Source organism: Delphinus delphis, chromosome 8 (assembly GCF_949987515.2).
Source record: "Delphinus delphis chromosome 8, mDelDel1.2, whole genome shotgun sequence".
NCBI lineage: Eukaryota > Metazoa > Chordata > Mammalia > Artiodactyla > Delphinidae > Delphinus > Delphinus delphis.
Genome location: NC_082690.1, coordinates 64,429,542 through 64,442,466, shown reverse-complemented (window position 1 = coordinate 64,442,466; position 12,925 = coordinate 64,429,542). Strand labels below are relative to the sequence as shown.

The window sequence follows — 12,925 nt, the reverse complement described above, 5'->3', positions numbered from 1 at the left end:
GCTTGTGTTCAAAAATAATTAGGACCACTGTGATCCCTGCCCCCGAGGAGCTCATGGTCTAGGGAGAGAGGACCTGTAAATGCCTCTAACAGTGGGTGACAGAGACCATGGCAGAGAGGTGTACACAGGGAACCCAGAGGTGGCACACCTTCTGTATTCAGGGGGTTTGTATGGGGGAGTGTGGGGTCAGTGCCATCTGTTTACCTCCATCTCTAGCACTCACGTCATCCTTCCTTGGCCTCTGTGCCCTCACTGACAAGATCATTTCCCCCTTTGGCTAGTCAGTTGCAGGGCTGGAACATACTACGATGGAGTACAAGAACGCTGCATTTTATGTCCAAATGGAACCTTCCAAAATGAGGAAGGGCAAATCACATGCGAACCATGCCCAAGACCAGAAAATCCTGGGGCCCTGGAGACTCCAGAAGCTTGGAATGCATCTGAATGTGGAGGTGAGAATGCCCTCTGTCCCTTCTTACTCTTCCAATCTCCTGTATTGTTTAGCAGAAGGCATAAGTGCATTTCAGTGCAGACAATGCGTACTGCGCCATGGAATTCCTACCATCAGGGACCGTATTGGGCTCATCATTGGCTCTCCAGTACCTAGCTCAATGCCTGACACATGCTGAACAAATGAATGAAGATCTGATAGAATACACTGACAGGAAAAAAATGTGTAAATGTTGCAATTGCATGTTTAATCACTGTAAATAAATATCCCCTGAGACCTGAGTGATCTCCCAGTGTGTAGGGACTACCTGAAAGTGTCCAAAAATGGAGGAAGTAGCGCTGATTCTTTTTCTAGCTTTGGTCTCAAAGTCAGAGCTTATTAATTTTTTTAAAAAAAGTATCCATCTGGTTATTTTGTTAAAACTCTGTGAAGAGTTTGTGCGTGTGTGTTGCATTTTTAGTTTTTATTTGTTTTCTAATTGAAGTATAGTTGATTTATAATGTTGTGTTAATTATTGCTGTACAGCTCAGTTATACATGTATATACATTCTTTTTTAAAATATTCTTTTCCGTTATGGTTTATCACAGGATATTGAATATAGTTCCCTGTGCTGTACAATAGGACCTTGTTGTTTATCCATTCCATATATACTAGCCTACATCTGCTAACCCTGCACTCCTGCTCCACCCCTCCCCCGACCCCCTTCCCCCTTGGCAACCACCAGTCTGTTCTCTATGTCCGTGATTCTTCTGAAGAGTTTTTAATTGTCTCTTATAAAATGTTAACCCTGGAGCCATGCTTACTTAGGTTCTGTGGGCTTCTTTCCTGTTTACTTTGCTAGTAAATGTCTTTATTAAACAGGAGAAGGGCCAGCTGTACTGACACTCTGTGGGCTCAAAGGGAAGGTGTGATTTGATGTGGCGATTTGTAGGTGATGTCCACGGCAGAGTGCGCCGGAGCTCTGGCAGCCCTGCCTCTCCTTCTAGTGATTCCCAGAGCCAGATTTAGTTCCCACCTAAATGACTTCAAACTCAAGTGCAGGACCTTTTCTGGTTTAAAAATCAGATCCTCAGACTGACGGTGTGACTCCTAGCATACTTTGGCCTGTTATGAAATCCTGGGACTAACGGCAAGGTTGATAAGGAGGTACTTCAGGGCATCTGTTCACACTTGTGTGTGACCTTAATAAGATATATTTATAGTACATCAGAATATTAGTAATAATAATAATAATTGCTAACGCTTATTGTATACTTGCCTATACCAGGCATCATGCAGGCATTCATGAATAATTCCATGAGTTGTTCATATGGTTATTATATCACTACAAAAACTTTATGAGGTTAAAGAGACTCATTCAAGGTCACACAGCCAAAGAGTGGAGGATTTGGAATCAGCAGCCAGGTCTGACAGACGCCAGACTCCTCCCTCAGGTGTGTTTGTTAAACGCCATTATATCTGTACCTTATGGGTAGAAAGAAAACCATGAAAATTAATAGAGGAGAGATGATTAGGAATATAAGAGACGGCAGATTTTTATAGCATCTTGCCGATGCCAGGCCAGTTCCTAAGGGATGTGTGCTTTTAGCAATCCTTTTGTTTATGGCTGTGATACTTGTCATAAACTTAAAAAATATAATAAAGTACGGTGTTTAAAGTAAATAAACGCCTCTGGGTCCCTCTGTCAATGTGGATTGGATTGGTTGCATTTAGTACACTAATTGAGGGAGGCCAGGACACACCTTAGCATAAGGAGATGTAACTTAGTAAATATAATTGGTAAAAAGGGGAGACTCTTCTGTGACCAGAAGAGTCTTTATATCACTAGGATGTAATCAGCTGGGTGAGGGTGTACTTCTGGGTCGAATTAGCACATGGACTGCAGGCAGAGAACCCTCTCTCTAGGGGCTCCTGCACTGCAGCAGCTGCCTGGGCCCTGGGTAGTCCTAAGCCTGCAGCCTAGCCATGCCTGCTCCGTAATCCAGAAGGGTCCACACTTGTCTCCATCTTTGCGCTGTGCTGTGTAGCCCTGTGTGTAAACATCAGCACCCACATGCTACCTCGTCAGTGTCCGCAGCAGGGCTGGACAAAGTTTCTCTCGCTGAGGTGGGAGCTGAGGTCCGCATGGGGTGACAGGCCTGACCACATCTCTCTGATCTCATCTGCAGAGAGATGGGAAAGGCTCTGCCCAGGGGCCTTGCTCACCTAAGGTCATTGATCCCCCCAGGTCTGTGCCAACCTGGTGAATATTCCGCGGATGGCTTTGCACCCTGCCAGCTCTGTGCCCTGGGCACATTCCAGCCTGAAGCTGGCCGTACTTCCTGCTTTCCCTGTGGAGGAGGCCTCCTCACCAAACACCTGGGAGCCACTTCCTTCCAGGACTGTGAAACCAGAGGTGAGGACTTGGCAGCTTGCCTCTTCCCGGAATTGAATTTCCCCTTTTGAGAACCGTGGTAAAGCCCCAGTCAAGCTCGGCCGAGGTGCCCTGTGTGGGCCCCAGTGGCAGGGAGGACAGGTCCCCACGGCCATTCGTCCCTGCTGGATGTGCAGGGAGCACAGGAACTCCCTAGATATGGTCCTCCCCTTCGAACGGGGCTGACGGCAAGACAGCCGGGGAGATGGGCAGGTTTAGTCCACAGACTCCCTCTGCTCCTTGCTTCCAGGCCTCCTCTAGCTCCTCACCCTTCCCTAGAGTTCCCCACTCCAGAACAGGCCCTACGCCTTCTCCAGAGCCTCACCCCGCTGCCTTCTGCAGGAGCCCAGCCCCAAGCCCAGGGTCAGCTCTGCGCCCCTCCAGGCTCCCAGGCCCGCTGTGCATGAAGACAGAGCTGTGAGCATTCACGCCCGACGACATCACGGACAATGAACTCAGAAGATACACCCATACCTCGTTCCCTTTGTGTTTTTCTCAGTGTCATGAGTCACAAGTCGCACCCAAGCTGGCTATTTAGGGAATTAAATGTTGATTAGCCCCAGAGTAGTAGGAAAGCAGTACTTATTTGGGCATAGACATTTCTGTCCCAAACTGCAAAAGCTTTCGTGTTACATCTGATGAAAATAAGTCTTTTTTTTTCTTTTTGTTCTCTCCACCTTCCCCCACCCCTACAGTTCAATGTTCACCTGGACATTTCTACAACACCACCACTCACCGATGTATTCGCTGCCCAGCAGGAACATACCAGCCAGAATTTGGAAAGAATAATTGTGTTTCCTGCCCAGGAAATACCACGACTGACTTTGATGGCTCCACAAACATAACCCAGTGTAAAAGTAGGTCTCTCTCTAAGGCTTTTCACAGTCCTTGATTAAGAGGGCAAGCACCTGGGTCCACCTAGGGGGTGCGGGTTGGCAGGGGTCCCTGGTTCATTCAGGACCGCGGAGCCGTTGTTAGCCCTCCTCAGGGCTCTGCAGCTCAGTGCTGGACCTGCAGGCACTCACCTGTATTGGTGCAGGCTACTTCTCCAGGCACATTCACAGGCTGTACTTGCTGTAATTTACTCCCAAGGGTAAAATGTCAGTTCAGCCCTGTTCAACAAGCACTGTTTGAGGACCTGTTATGTGCCAGGCAATGCAAGCAGAATCAGTACCTGGCCCTGCAGCAGCACAGGCTGCGGGACTGCAGAGGAAAGAGCTACTCGCTCTGTCTGGAGAGACGAGGAAAGGTTTTGATGGGGAGAGTTGGGGGAGAGTGGGAGAAAGAACTTCACGCCCAAGAGAGCAGCTGGGAGGAAGCACAGACTCAGAAAGGTGAAAGGCTTTATGGGAAGAGACCCCTGGACCTGATCATGGAATGTGCTGCAGGGAGTCTGAAGCAGACCAAGAAAGGAAGCCTTGTTGACTGAAAAAAAAAAAAAGCACAACCTAAAAGTTGAGAGTTATGTTTTATTCGGCTCACAAAACTGAGAACTTAAGCCCGGGACACAGCCTCTCTGATAGCTCTGAGGGACTGCTCCAAAGAGGAAGGGGAGGAACCAGGATATATATGAGTTTTTGCAACAAAGACCAGGTAGTCGGAACATCAAGATTACTGTTAATTAAACAAGACCCAATATCTCAAGGTAAGGAAGTTAGCGCTTTTCTGTGTAAGGGAAGATACAAGAGTCTGGGCTCACTGAAATCGTTCCTTTGACCTGCACCTCAGCTATCTGGGGCCAGCATCCTGTGCTTTCTCATCCTGAGTCTCCTCAGGGTGCATCATTTGGGGTGGCTGCGGTGTGATGGCTTGATGGTCGCAACATCCTTTGTTTACTGACATGGCAGGCAACGTTTTTTCTTTTTTTAAATTTTACTTATTTTTATTTATTTATTATTTTTGGCTGTGTTACGTCTTCGTTGCTGTGCGCGGGCTTTCTCTAGTTGAGGTGAGTGGGGGCTACTCTTCGTTGCAGTGTGTGGGCTTCTCATTGTGGTGGCTTCTCTTGTTGCGGAGCACGGGCTCTAGAGCACGGGGGCTTCAGTAGATGCAGTGCATGGGCTCAGTAGTTGTGGCTTGTGGGCTCTAGAGCGCAGGCTCAGTAGTTGTGGCGCACGGGCTTAGTTGCTCTGCGGCATGTGGGATCTTCCTGGACCAGGGCTCGAACCTGTGTCCCCTGCATTGGCAGGTGGATTCTTAACCACTGCGCCACCAGGGAAGCCCAGCGTTTTTTCATTGACAGTCTTGACTGCCAGACTAGGGAGCTTAGTTTGTATTCTGTAGGAATGGGGAGGTAAATCATTCAAGGACTTGCTATTTGGACTTGGTTTGTTTGCTTCTTTGTTTTTAACTATTGTGTAAAATTCTCTAGTAAAGGCCAGCTGACAACCTCAGCTGGTTCAGCAATGTAGTGGAGCAAGAGGCCTCCCCAAACTGGAAGAGTAGGGGATTGAAGGGGGCAGTGAATCACTTGAATTTATGACTGGAAGCTTATCTGGTTTTCTCTCTATCCCAACGAAGCCCTTTTAACAACATCCTCACAAGTAGCTGTCTAGTCTCTTTTTTGTTAAATTAAAAAAATTTTTTAACATCTTTATTGGAGTATAATTGCCTTGCAATGGTGTGTTAGTGTCTGCTTTATAACAAAGTGAGTCAGCTATACATATACATATATCCCCATATCTCCTCCCTCTTGTGCCTCCCTCCCACCTTCCCTATCCCACCCCTCTAGGTGGTCACAAAGCACCGAGCTCATCTCCCTGTGTTATGAGGCTGCTTCCCACCAGCTATCTATTTTACATTTGGTAGTATATATAAGTCCATGTGACGCTCTCACTTCGTCCCAGCTTACCCTTCCCCCTCCCCGTGCCTTAACAAGAAGCTTACTGCTGCTCATAATATCCTAGTCTGTTGGTAGATTACACTTGGGAAGTTCACAGTGTAAGAAGATTCTTTTCCCCGTCAAGATGAAATGTTTCCTTGCCTTCCCACCCCTGGTCCTTGGAGCTGCATGGCACAGTTCCTCAGGTAGCCGGTCAGGCTCGGAGGCAGTTTTCTTGACTCCATGACTCTCTCCTCTCCCTCTTCTCTTCCAGGAACAAAAGGCTCTTTTTTTGTTTTTTTGTGTGTTTTTTTCCTACTGGGAATAATAAATCCCAGTTACAACTAGAGAGGCCAAAGGTAATCCTTCAACATCTTCTCTTGAACAGGTTCACCTGACAGTTTTCAACATTAAGCTCCTTTAGGGCAAGAATATTTGTTGGATGAATGGAGATTCAGTGAGTGAAGTGTGGCTGAGGTGGTGTGTGTGTGTGTGTGTGTGTATGCACAAGTGTGTATGCTCCTTGCCTTTGGTGCCAGAGGTGAGTATCCAGCATGCCCTATACTGACTGATAGCTGAATGGCATTCTCTTCCCCACTTAAAAATAAAACATGGTCTTGACCAGAGAGAAAAGTGAAAGAGTATGGCTGTCATGTCTTCATCAAAGATCTCTAGGAAAGGGTCAAATATCCTTTGCTGAGCAGTAAGCTCTATTCTCCCTATTTTGACAGACCTACAAGTTCTGTGCCATGCATTCTCCTGGCACTTGGACTTTGTAAACAAAACAGTAAAAACTAAAGTTATCCTTTTGTTTCACAAACACCTGTCCCTGACCTTGAATGCCTTCAAGTTAATGAGAAAATGATGCCCTGGGAACCCAGAGGGGTGGGCTCTGTGTGGGAAGTTAATGTAGTCGGGCTCCCAGTGGGGGCTGTGGGCACTACAGGGCAGACTCATTCCTGCGATGATGTCATTTCCGGGGGCAATAGGGTTCTCCTCAGCCAAGCGGGGGCTGGCCATGACATCATTGTTATTATTATTTTTTGACCATGACATTATGACAGCTGTGCTGTGCCTTGGTAACTCATGGCATTTCCTCTTCCAGACAGAAGATGTGGAGGGGAGCTAGGTGATTTCACTGGATACATCGAATCCCCAAACTACCCAGGCAATTACCCTGCCAACACAGAATGTACCTGGACCATCAACCCACCCCCCAAGCGCCGCATCTTGATTGTGGTCCCTGAGATCTTCCTGCCCATAGAGGATGACTGTGGAGACTACCTGGTGATGCGGAAAACTGGTGCGTCTCACCTGTCTGCTCCTCTCCCCTTCTGAGGCCAGCTGGAAAGCCTGATGGCACGCTGCCTGGCTTTATTATTTAAAACATTTTTTATGGAAGTATAGTTCATTTACAATATCATGTAAGTTTCAGGTGTACAGCACAGCGATTCAGTCATATATATGTGTGTGTGTATATATATATGTATATATATTCTTTTTCAGATTTTTTTCTCTTATAGGTTATTACATAGTATTGAGTATAGTTCCCTGTGCTAAACAGTAGGTCCTTGTTGGTTATGCCTGGCTTTAAAGGGGAGAAGCAGGCCTAGAATGCCACCTCGTATTAGAACAGAGATGGGACATGAGTTTCTAGAGTTTGCCAAGAAAACAAAATTTAGACAAAAACCACAGGTTGAGGCCTCCTGTTGAAGCCTAGAGGAAGCGATCCTGAAGGTCAGTGTTCCCTCTGTGCTCATTGGGAACCCTCTTCCACAAGGACACAGAGTGTCAGTGAAGCTCATGCAGGGCTAGCTTCAGGACCCCAGACACTTGCCTCACCCTGGGAAGCAACTCATGGCTTAGGGACTGACCAAGACAAAGGGCGTGGTCCAGCCAGGAGGGACCCGCCTCCCATCCTGATGCATGACCCAGTGTCCATAAAAGGATACTGTCACCAACGCAGCTTAGAGGCAGTGTCATGAGGGGGCTCTGCCTGGATCTGAATGCCAGCTCCACCTCTTACTAGTTCTATGATCTTGGGAATACGTTCGGGAACTTTCTGTGCCTCAGAGTGCTCATCTGTTAAAATGGGGATAATAATAGTTGCTACCTCATAGGGTTATCATGAGGAATAAATGCATTTTTATTTGTAAAGCACTTAGAATAATAATGACGCATACTACTTAAGTATTCGCCATTCTTATCAGTGGTTACAATGTCTGGAGTCAGGTGTGGGTTTGAATCCTGATCTTTCCACATACTGGCTGTGTGACCCTGGGCAAGTAATTAATTTCTCCGTAAATGAGATAACCACTGCACCAACTTCCTCTGGTTTTGGGGGGTGGGGGCTAAGTGAGATAAAAGTCTATAAAGTGCAGAGCACACTGCCTGGTCTAAGGAACCATGCAGTGAATGGCGGAGATTATTACCAGGTTGCAGCAGGTTGGCCCTGCAATGTGAGAGCCCTGACCTCAGCTCCTACAGTGAGTGCTGCAGCCTGGGCTGCTGCCGTTTGCCAGCCATGGGCCTTGCAGTTAGCCTTCCCTGGGGCCCACAGTCACGACTGTGGCCCTTACGAGGACTCAGCTGGTCCTGAAGAGCCCTTGTACATAACTTGTTTTGTGGTGTGAGTATTTGAAAAGATGAGTGTTCATTATCTGCAGGCTCAGTGATGAGTCTTGACCCCCGTCCCCTCCAACTTCCCTTGGCAGCTTCGTCCAATTCTGTGACAACGTATGAAACCTGCCAGACCTACGAACGCCCCATCGCCTTCACCTCTAGATCCAAGAAGCTGTGGATTCAGTTTAAGTCCAATGAAGGGAACAGCGCCAGAGGGTTCCAGGTCCCGTATGTGACGTACGATGGTAAGCACTGTGAAGCCCAGGCTGCAGCACGTGTAAGAGGGTTCTCTGCTCTGAACAGAATCAACTCCTGGGCCAGCTGGTAGACTGCTGACAAGCACGCATGCTCAGAAAGGCAGGCAGGATACGGAGAAAGGACATCGCTGACTCACAGGTGCCAAGGTTTAAACAGGCATTTGGGGATACTGACTACAAGGATGAACAGATGTTTTAGAAAGTAAATGAACGTGAGCATAGTTTTGTGGGTCAGAACATGGGCGATGGCGTCAGCCAGGTTGGGTTTAATCTCTTCTGCAACTTTGTGGATGTTACTTACCATCTCTAGCTTCATTTTCTCAGTGTGTAAATAAGGATAGTCGTTAGACTTAATGTGAGAGTTCAATAGGATGATCCATAAGGGACTTGGTGCAGTGTGTGGCACATAGTAAATACTCATTAAGTATTAACTTACTGCAATTGCAGCTTTTTTTATATAGAATCCCAGGGAATGAGGAAAAAGACCTGAGTTCTGGTCTTGTCTCTGCCACTAACTTGCTGTGTAACTTTGGGCAAGTTAGATGACTTCCCTGGTTTCATTTTCTTCTCGTTAAACGAAGGGGTGGCCTGTGTGAGCCCTGGGGCCCTAGCAAGCTCTGAGACTTCGGTGACAAACATTGACTAGGAACACAAAATGAACTGGACCTTGTCCTGGAAGACCTCATAACCTAGCAGGGAAGAGTTATCTGTTCATCGTGAACTTATTCATTCATCCATGCCACAAATATTTAATGAGCATCTAGTATGCCAGGTATTGGGTGAGGTGCTGGAGACAACATGGTTAGTGACAGAGATACAAAAAAGAATATGGTGTCATAGATGCTACAACGGGGCATGTACAAGGCTCTGTGTGAGACAGAAAAAGGGGCAGCCATTCATTTTGCATGGGTTTTTGGAAAGAATAGAGCAAAGTCTCAAGAGATTTGGGTCTTGAAAGAATACGTAAGTTTTCTTATAAATGGGAGGAAGAACACTCAGGAAAAGAGAATGACATAGGCCAAAGGATGGAGTACCTGGCATGTTGGGGGCTAATGATTTTGCCAGTTGGTAGGGTGCATGGGGCTCAGCAGTGAGAGATGAGATTAGAAGCAGGTGGGGTTAGGCTATGAAGAGTCTCGAGTGCCAAGCTCAGAAGGGTGGACCTAATCTTAAAGGGAGCCACTGAAGGTTTTTAGGCAGACAGGTGTGAAAAGTAGGTGTTTTGAAAAGACGATATTCTATTGAGTTCCTAAAAACACTTCACATAGTTTATTTCTAACATGTGACAAACTCTAGAATCATCATCCTGGTGCCTGAAACCATGTCAAACACTAAGACAAGGGCCCTTAGTATCAGACTCCTAGGTGGACACACATGGCTCCCAGGTGGCTCTGCTGGGATTCAGAGCATCTTATCTCCCCAAAGGCAGCCAGCCTACAACCTCCCCCATCTAGGATCAGGAAGGAGCCAAAAAGCCACAGAGACTCCAGAACAAATGTCACCAAAGTTCACACATTTCGGTCAGGCTGTTCTCAACTCTGTGACACATGAAAACGTCTTGATTTTTTTCTTTAATTCAAACAAAGGGTTGTAGCTTGAACCAGGGGAAATGACATATAACCCTGGTTAGGCCCACAAGAGTGTGTCTGAAATGTATGGACACCAAGGGGAGAAGAGAGAGTGCAGGTGGGATGAACTGGGAGATTGGAATTGACATATATACACTAATATGTATAACATAGATAACTAATGAGAACCTGCTGTATAGCACAGGGAACTCCACTTTGCTGTACAGTAGAAACTAACACAACATTGTTAAACAACAATACCCCAATTTAAAAAAAAAATTGTGTCTGTCACGGCAGAAAATAGTTGAAAACTGCTGTTTTGGCCGTGCAGAAACCTTTTAGCTCTTCACCAGAGCCTATTTAATTTTTTCTTTCAACCTATATTTCAGACAGTTTTGATATCTGGTTCCAAGCCCAGAAGAATAGCAGTCACATTGAGAAGGGGCAGCTGAGGCTGCTACAGACTAGCCCACTGGCCTGGAGAGCAGGGAGCACCGTAGCTGCGGCTAACATGTGCTGAACTTATGAGGACCAGGCATATGCCAAGTGCCCTTGACACGGCACGTTCCTCACAGCCACCCATGCAGTGGACACGACTCTCCTGATGTTACAGATGCGGCCACTCTGGCTTAGAGATTTAAGTAACTGCCTGAGAGCACAGCAGGACAAAGTTGCAGGGGTCTTTGGGACTCCTGAGTTCTTACCTACAACACTGGAGCGCTTTTCTCATGACAGTTGGAGCAAGTGAGGAGACACAGTAGTTCTTTTTTTTTTAATAAATTTAGTTAGTTAGTTTTGGCTACACTGGGTCTTCGTTGCTGCATGCGGGCTTTTCTCTAGTTGCGGTGAGCCGGGGCTACTCTTCGTTGTGGTGAGCAGGCTTCTCATTGCGGTGGCTTCTCTTGTTGCGGAGCACGGGCTCTAGGCGCACGGGCTTCAGTAGCTGTGGCATGCGGGCTCAGTAGTTGTGGCTCGCGGGCTCTAGAGTGCTGGCTCAGCAGTTGTGGCACACAGGCTTAGTTGCTCCACAGCATGTGGGATCGTCCCGGACCAGGGCTGGAACTCATGTCTCCTGCATTGGCAGGCGGATTCTTAACCACTGTGCCTGACACTGGGAAGCCCAACACTGTAGTTCTTAAAAGCAGAGGAAAGATTTCTTTAAAAGATGGTGGTTTGGAAGCATTTGGGATAGTGGCAAACAGCTCTCTAGAACAGTGACAAGTGTTCCTAATGGTGAACTCCTCATCAAAAGGAGCTAATTCTCTGAGGTAGAGACTCTGCAGTAGAGGAACTCAAGATTAAAAAAAAAGAAAACGTACCCTCATTCATATTTTATAGATTTTGTATTCACGAAAATGAAAGGATAAGAAGAAAGAGACCACAGGAAGAGAGGACCAGCGATATTGTACATGTATTAAATTAGTAATTATGAGTATTATCCTATGAATTTCCATTTCCCATCACTTGAGCAGGAGACACTTTTTCTCCCACACAGTTCCAGTGATGTTCTTATGATTTGTTTGGATTTGTTGCACATAATATGCATACAAAGAGGCATTCTTCTCTGCCTGGAATTTAAAAAAGATTGTGTTTTGCATATGCTTGATTTGAATTATGACTGTAGGAAATAGGCTAGACTTTGAATGCATCAAGGAAGGTGAGGACTAAGAGTTGAGCAGCATGAGGGTCACTGGTGACCCCAACAAGCAGTTTTGGAGGAGTGCTGGGGGCCAGAGTCGACTGGAATGGGTGTGAGAGAGAAAGAAAGGAATCGAATTGGAGATAGTGAGTGCTGACAATTCTTTCAAGGAGTTTTGCTACAAAGGGGAGCGGAGACGTGGGATGGAAGCTGGAGGGAGAAATGAGGTCTAGAGAGGGTTTTTTTAAAAAACATTGGAGACACAACAGCATGTTTGCATGCTGGTGTGAAAGACCAGCAGAGAGAAAATTTCATCACGTAGGAAAGGAAGGGCAGAATTAGTGGAACAACGTCCTTGATTTGGTGAGAGAACATGGAGCTGGTAAGCAAAGTGGAGGGATGGGTCTTGGCTGGATATACAGAGGTTCATCTGAGGGAGGAACAGGAGAGATGGATGCAGATGCTGGTGGGTGAGAGGAGGTAGCGGGTGAGTCTGTGGAAGTTCTCTCTGATTGCCTTCTTAGTATCAGAGAGGTCATTGTTCTGATGGCAGCTACAGAAGGGGCATTTCTCAGAACCTTATTTGAAAAATGAAAGAGTCAGCCTGGAAAGAACTAAAGCATACAAATGCAAAATATGTCCTTTATTCAAACAGAGGACTACCAGGAACTCATTGAAGACATAGTTCGAGATGGCAGGCTCTACGCGTCAGAGAACCATCAGGAAATACTGAAGGTGAGTATGCACCCGAGGTGGCCATGGCAGTCACCCCCAGGGCTCGCCAGGCGCCACCGAGGAAGGGTTTCCTCTTGCTACCTTTCAGACACTGAGCCTACTCTGGGCTGAGGTCAGTTTTATATCTTCACCAGACTTAGGTTTTTTTTAAAAAAAACTCAAGGGGCCATTTTTAGTGTTGTCAAATAAAGTAGTATTTTTTAGTTTGGAAATGTGTGGAGGAGCAGAGGGAAACTTGTTTATCAGAAATCCAAGCCAGCGGCAACTCATGTTTCCATGTTCATTCTCCAAATAGTTGAGGATTCTTGGCTCCTTGCTCATCCTTCCAGCCTGAAGTCCACCAAATTTTAGATACTTATAAGTATAAATAAACACTGGCCATATCACTAACGCTACAAATATTCCCCAAATTCCAAAG

General features: G+C 46.5%; 1 protein-coding gene across 6 annotated transcripts in view; it reads left to right on the top strand.

The window, feature by feature from the left end:
* SCUBE2 (signal peptide, CUB domain and EGF like domain containing 2) overlaps positions 1 to 12,925 on the top strand; it is a 71,133-nt gene that overhangs the window by 50,826 nt on the left and 7,382 nt on the right. For 5 of the 6 annotated variants that reach the window (XR_009520392.1, XM_060018460.1, XM_060018462.1 and 2 more), the window contains 6 exons: positions 282 to 452; positions 2,680 to 2,847; positions 3,561 to 3,722; positions 6,792 to 6,989; positions 8,401 to 8,553; positions 12,428 to 12,507. Coding sequence is in view for 5 of the 6 variants with exons in the window: in XM_060018460.1 (XP_059874443.1) it covers positions 282 to 452; positions 2,680 to 2,847; positions 3,561 to 3,722; positions 6,792 to 6,989; positions 8,401 to 8,553; positions 12,428 to 12,507 (932 nt within the window). In the remaining variant the exon portion in view is untranslated. Of the gene's footprint in view, positions 1 to 281; positions 453 to 2,679; positions 2,848 to 3,560; positions 3,723 to 6,791; positions 6,990 to 8,400; positions 8,554 to 12,427; positions 12,508 to 12,925 lie in introns of those variants that run through there. The other variant, XM_060018463.1, reaches the window with a different exon arrangement.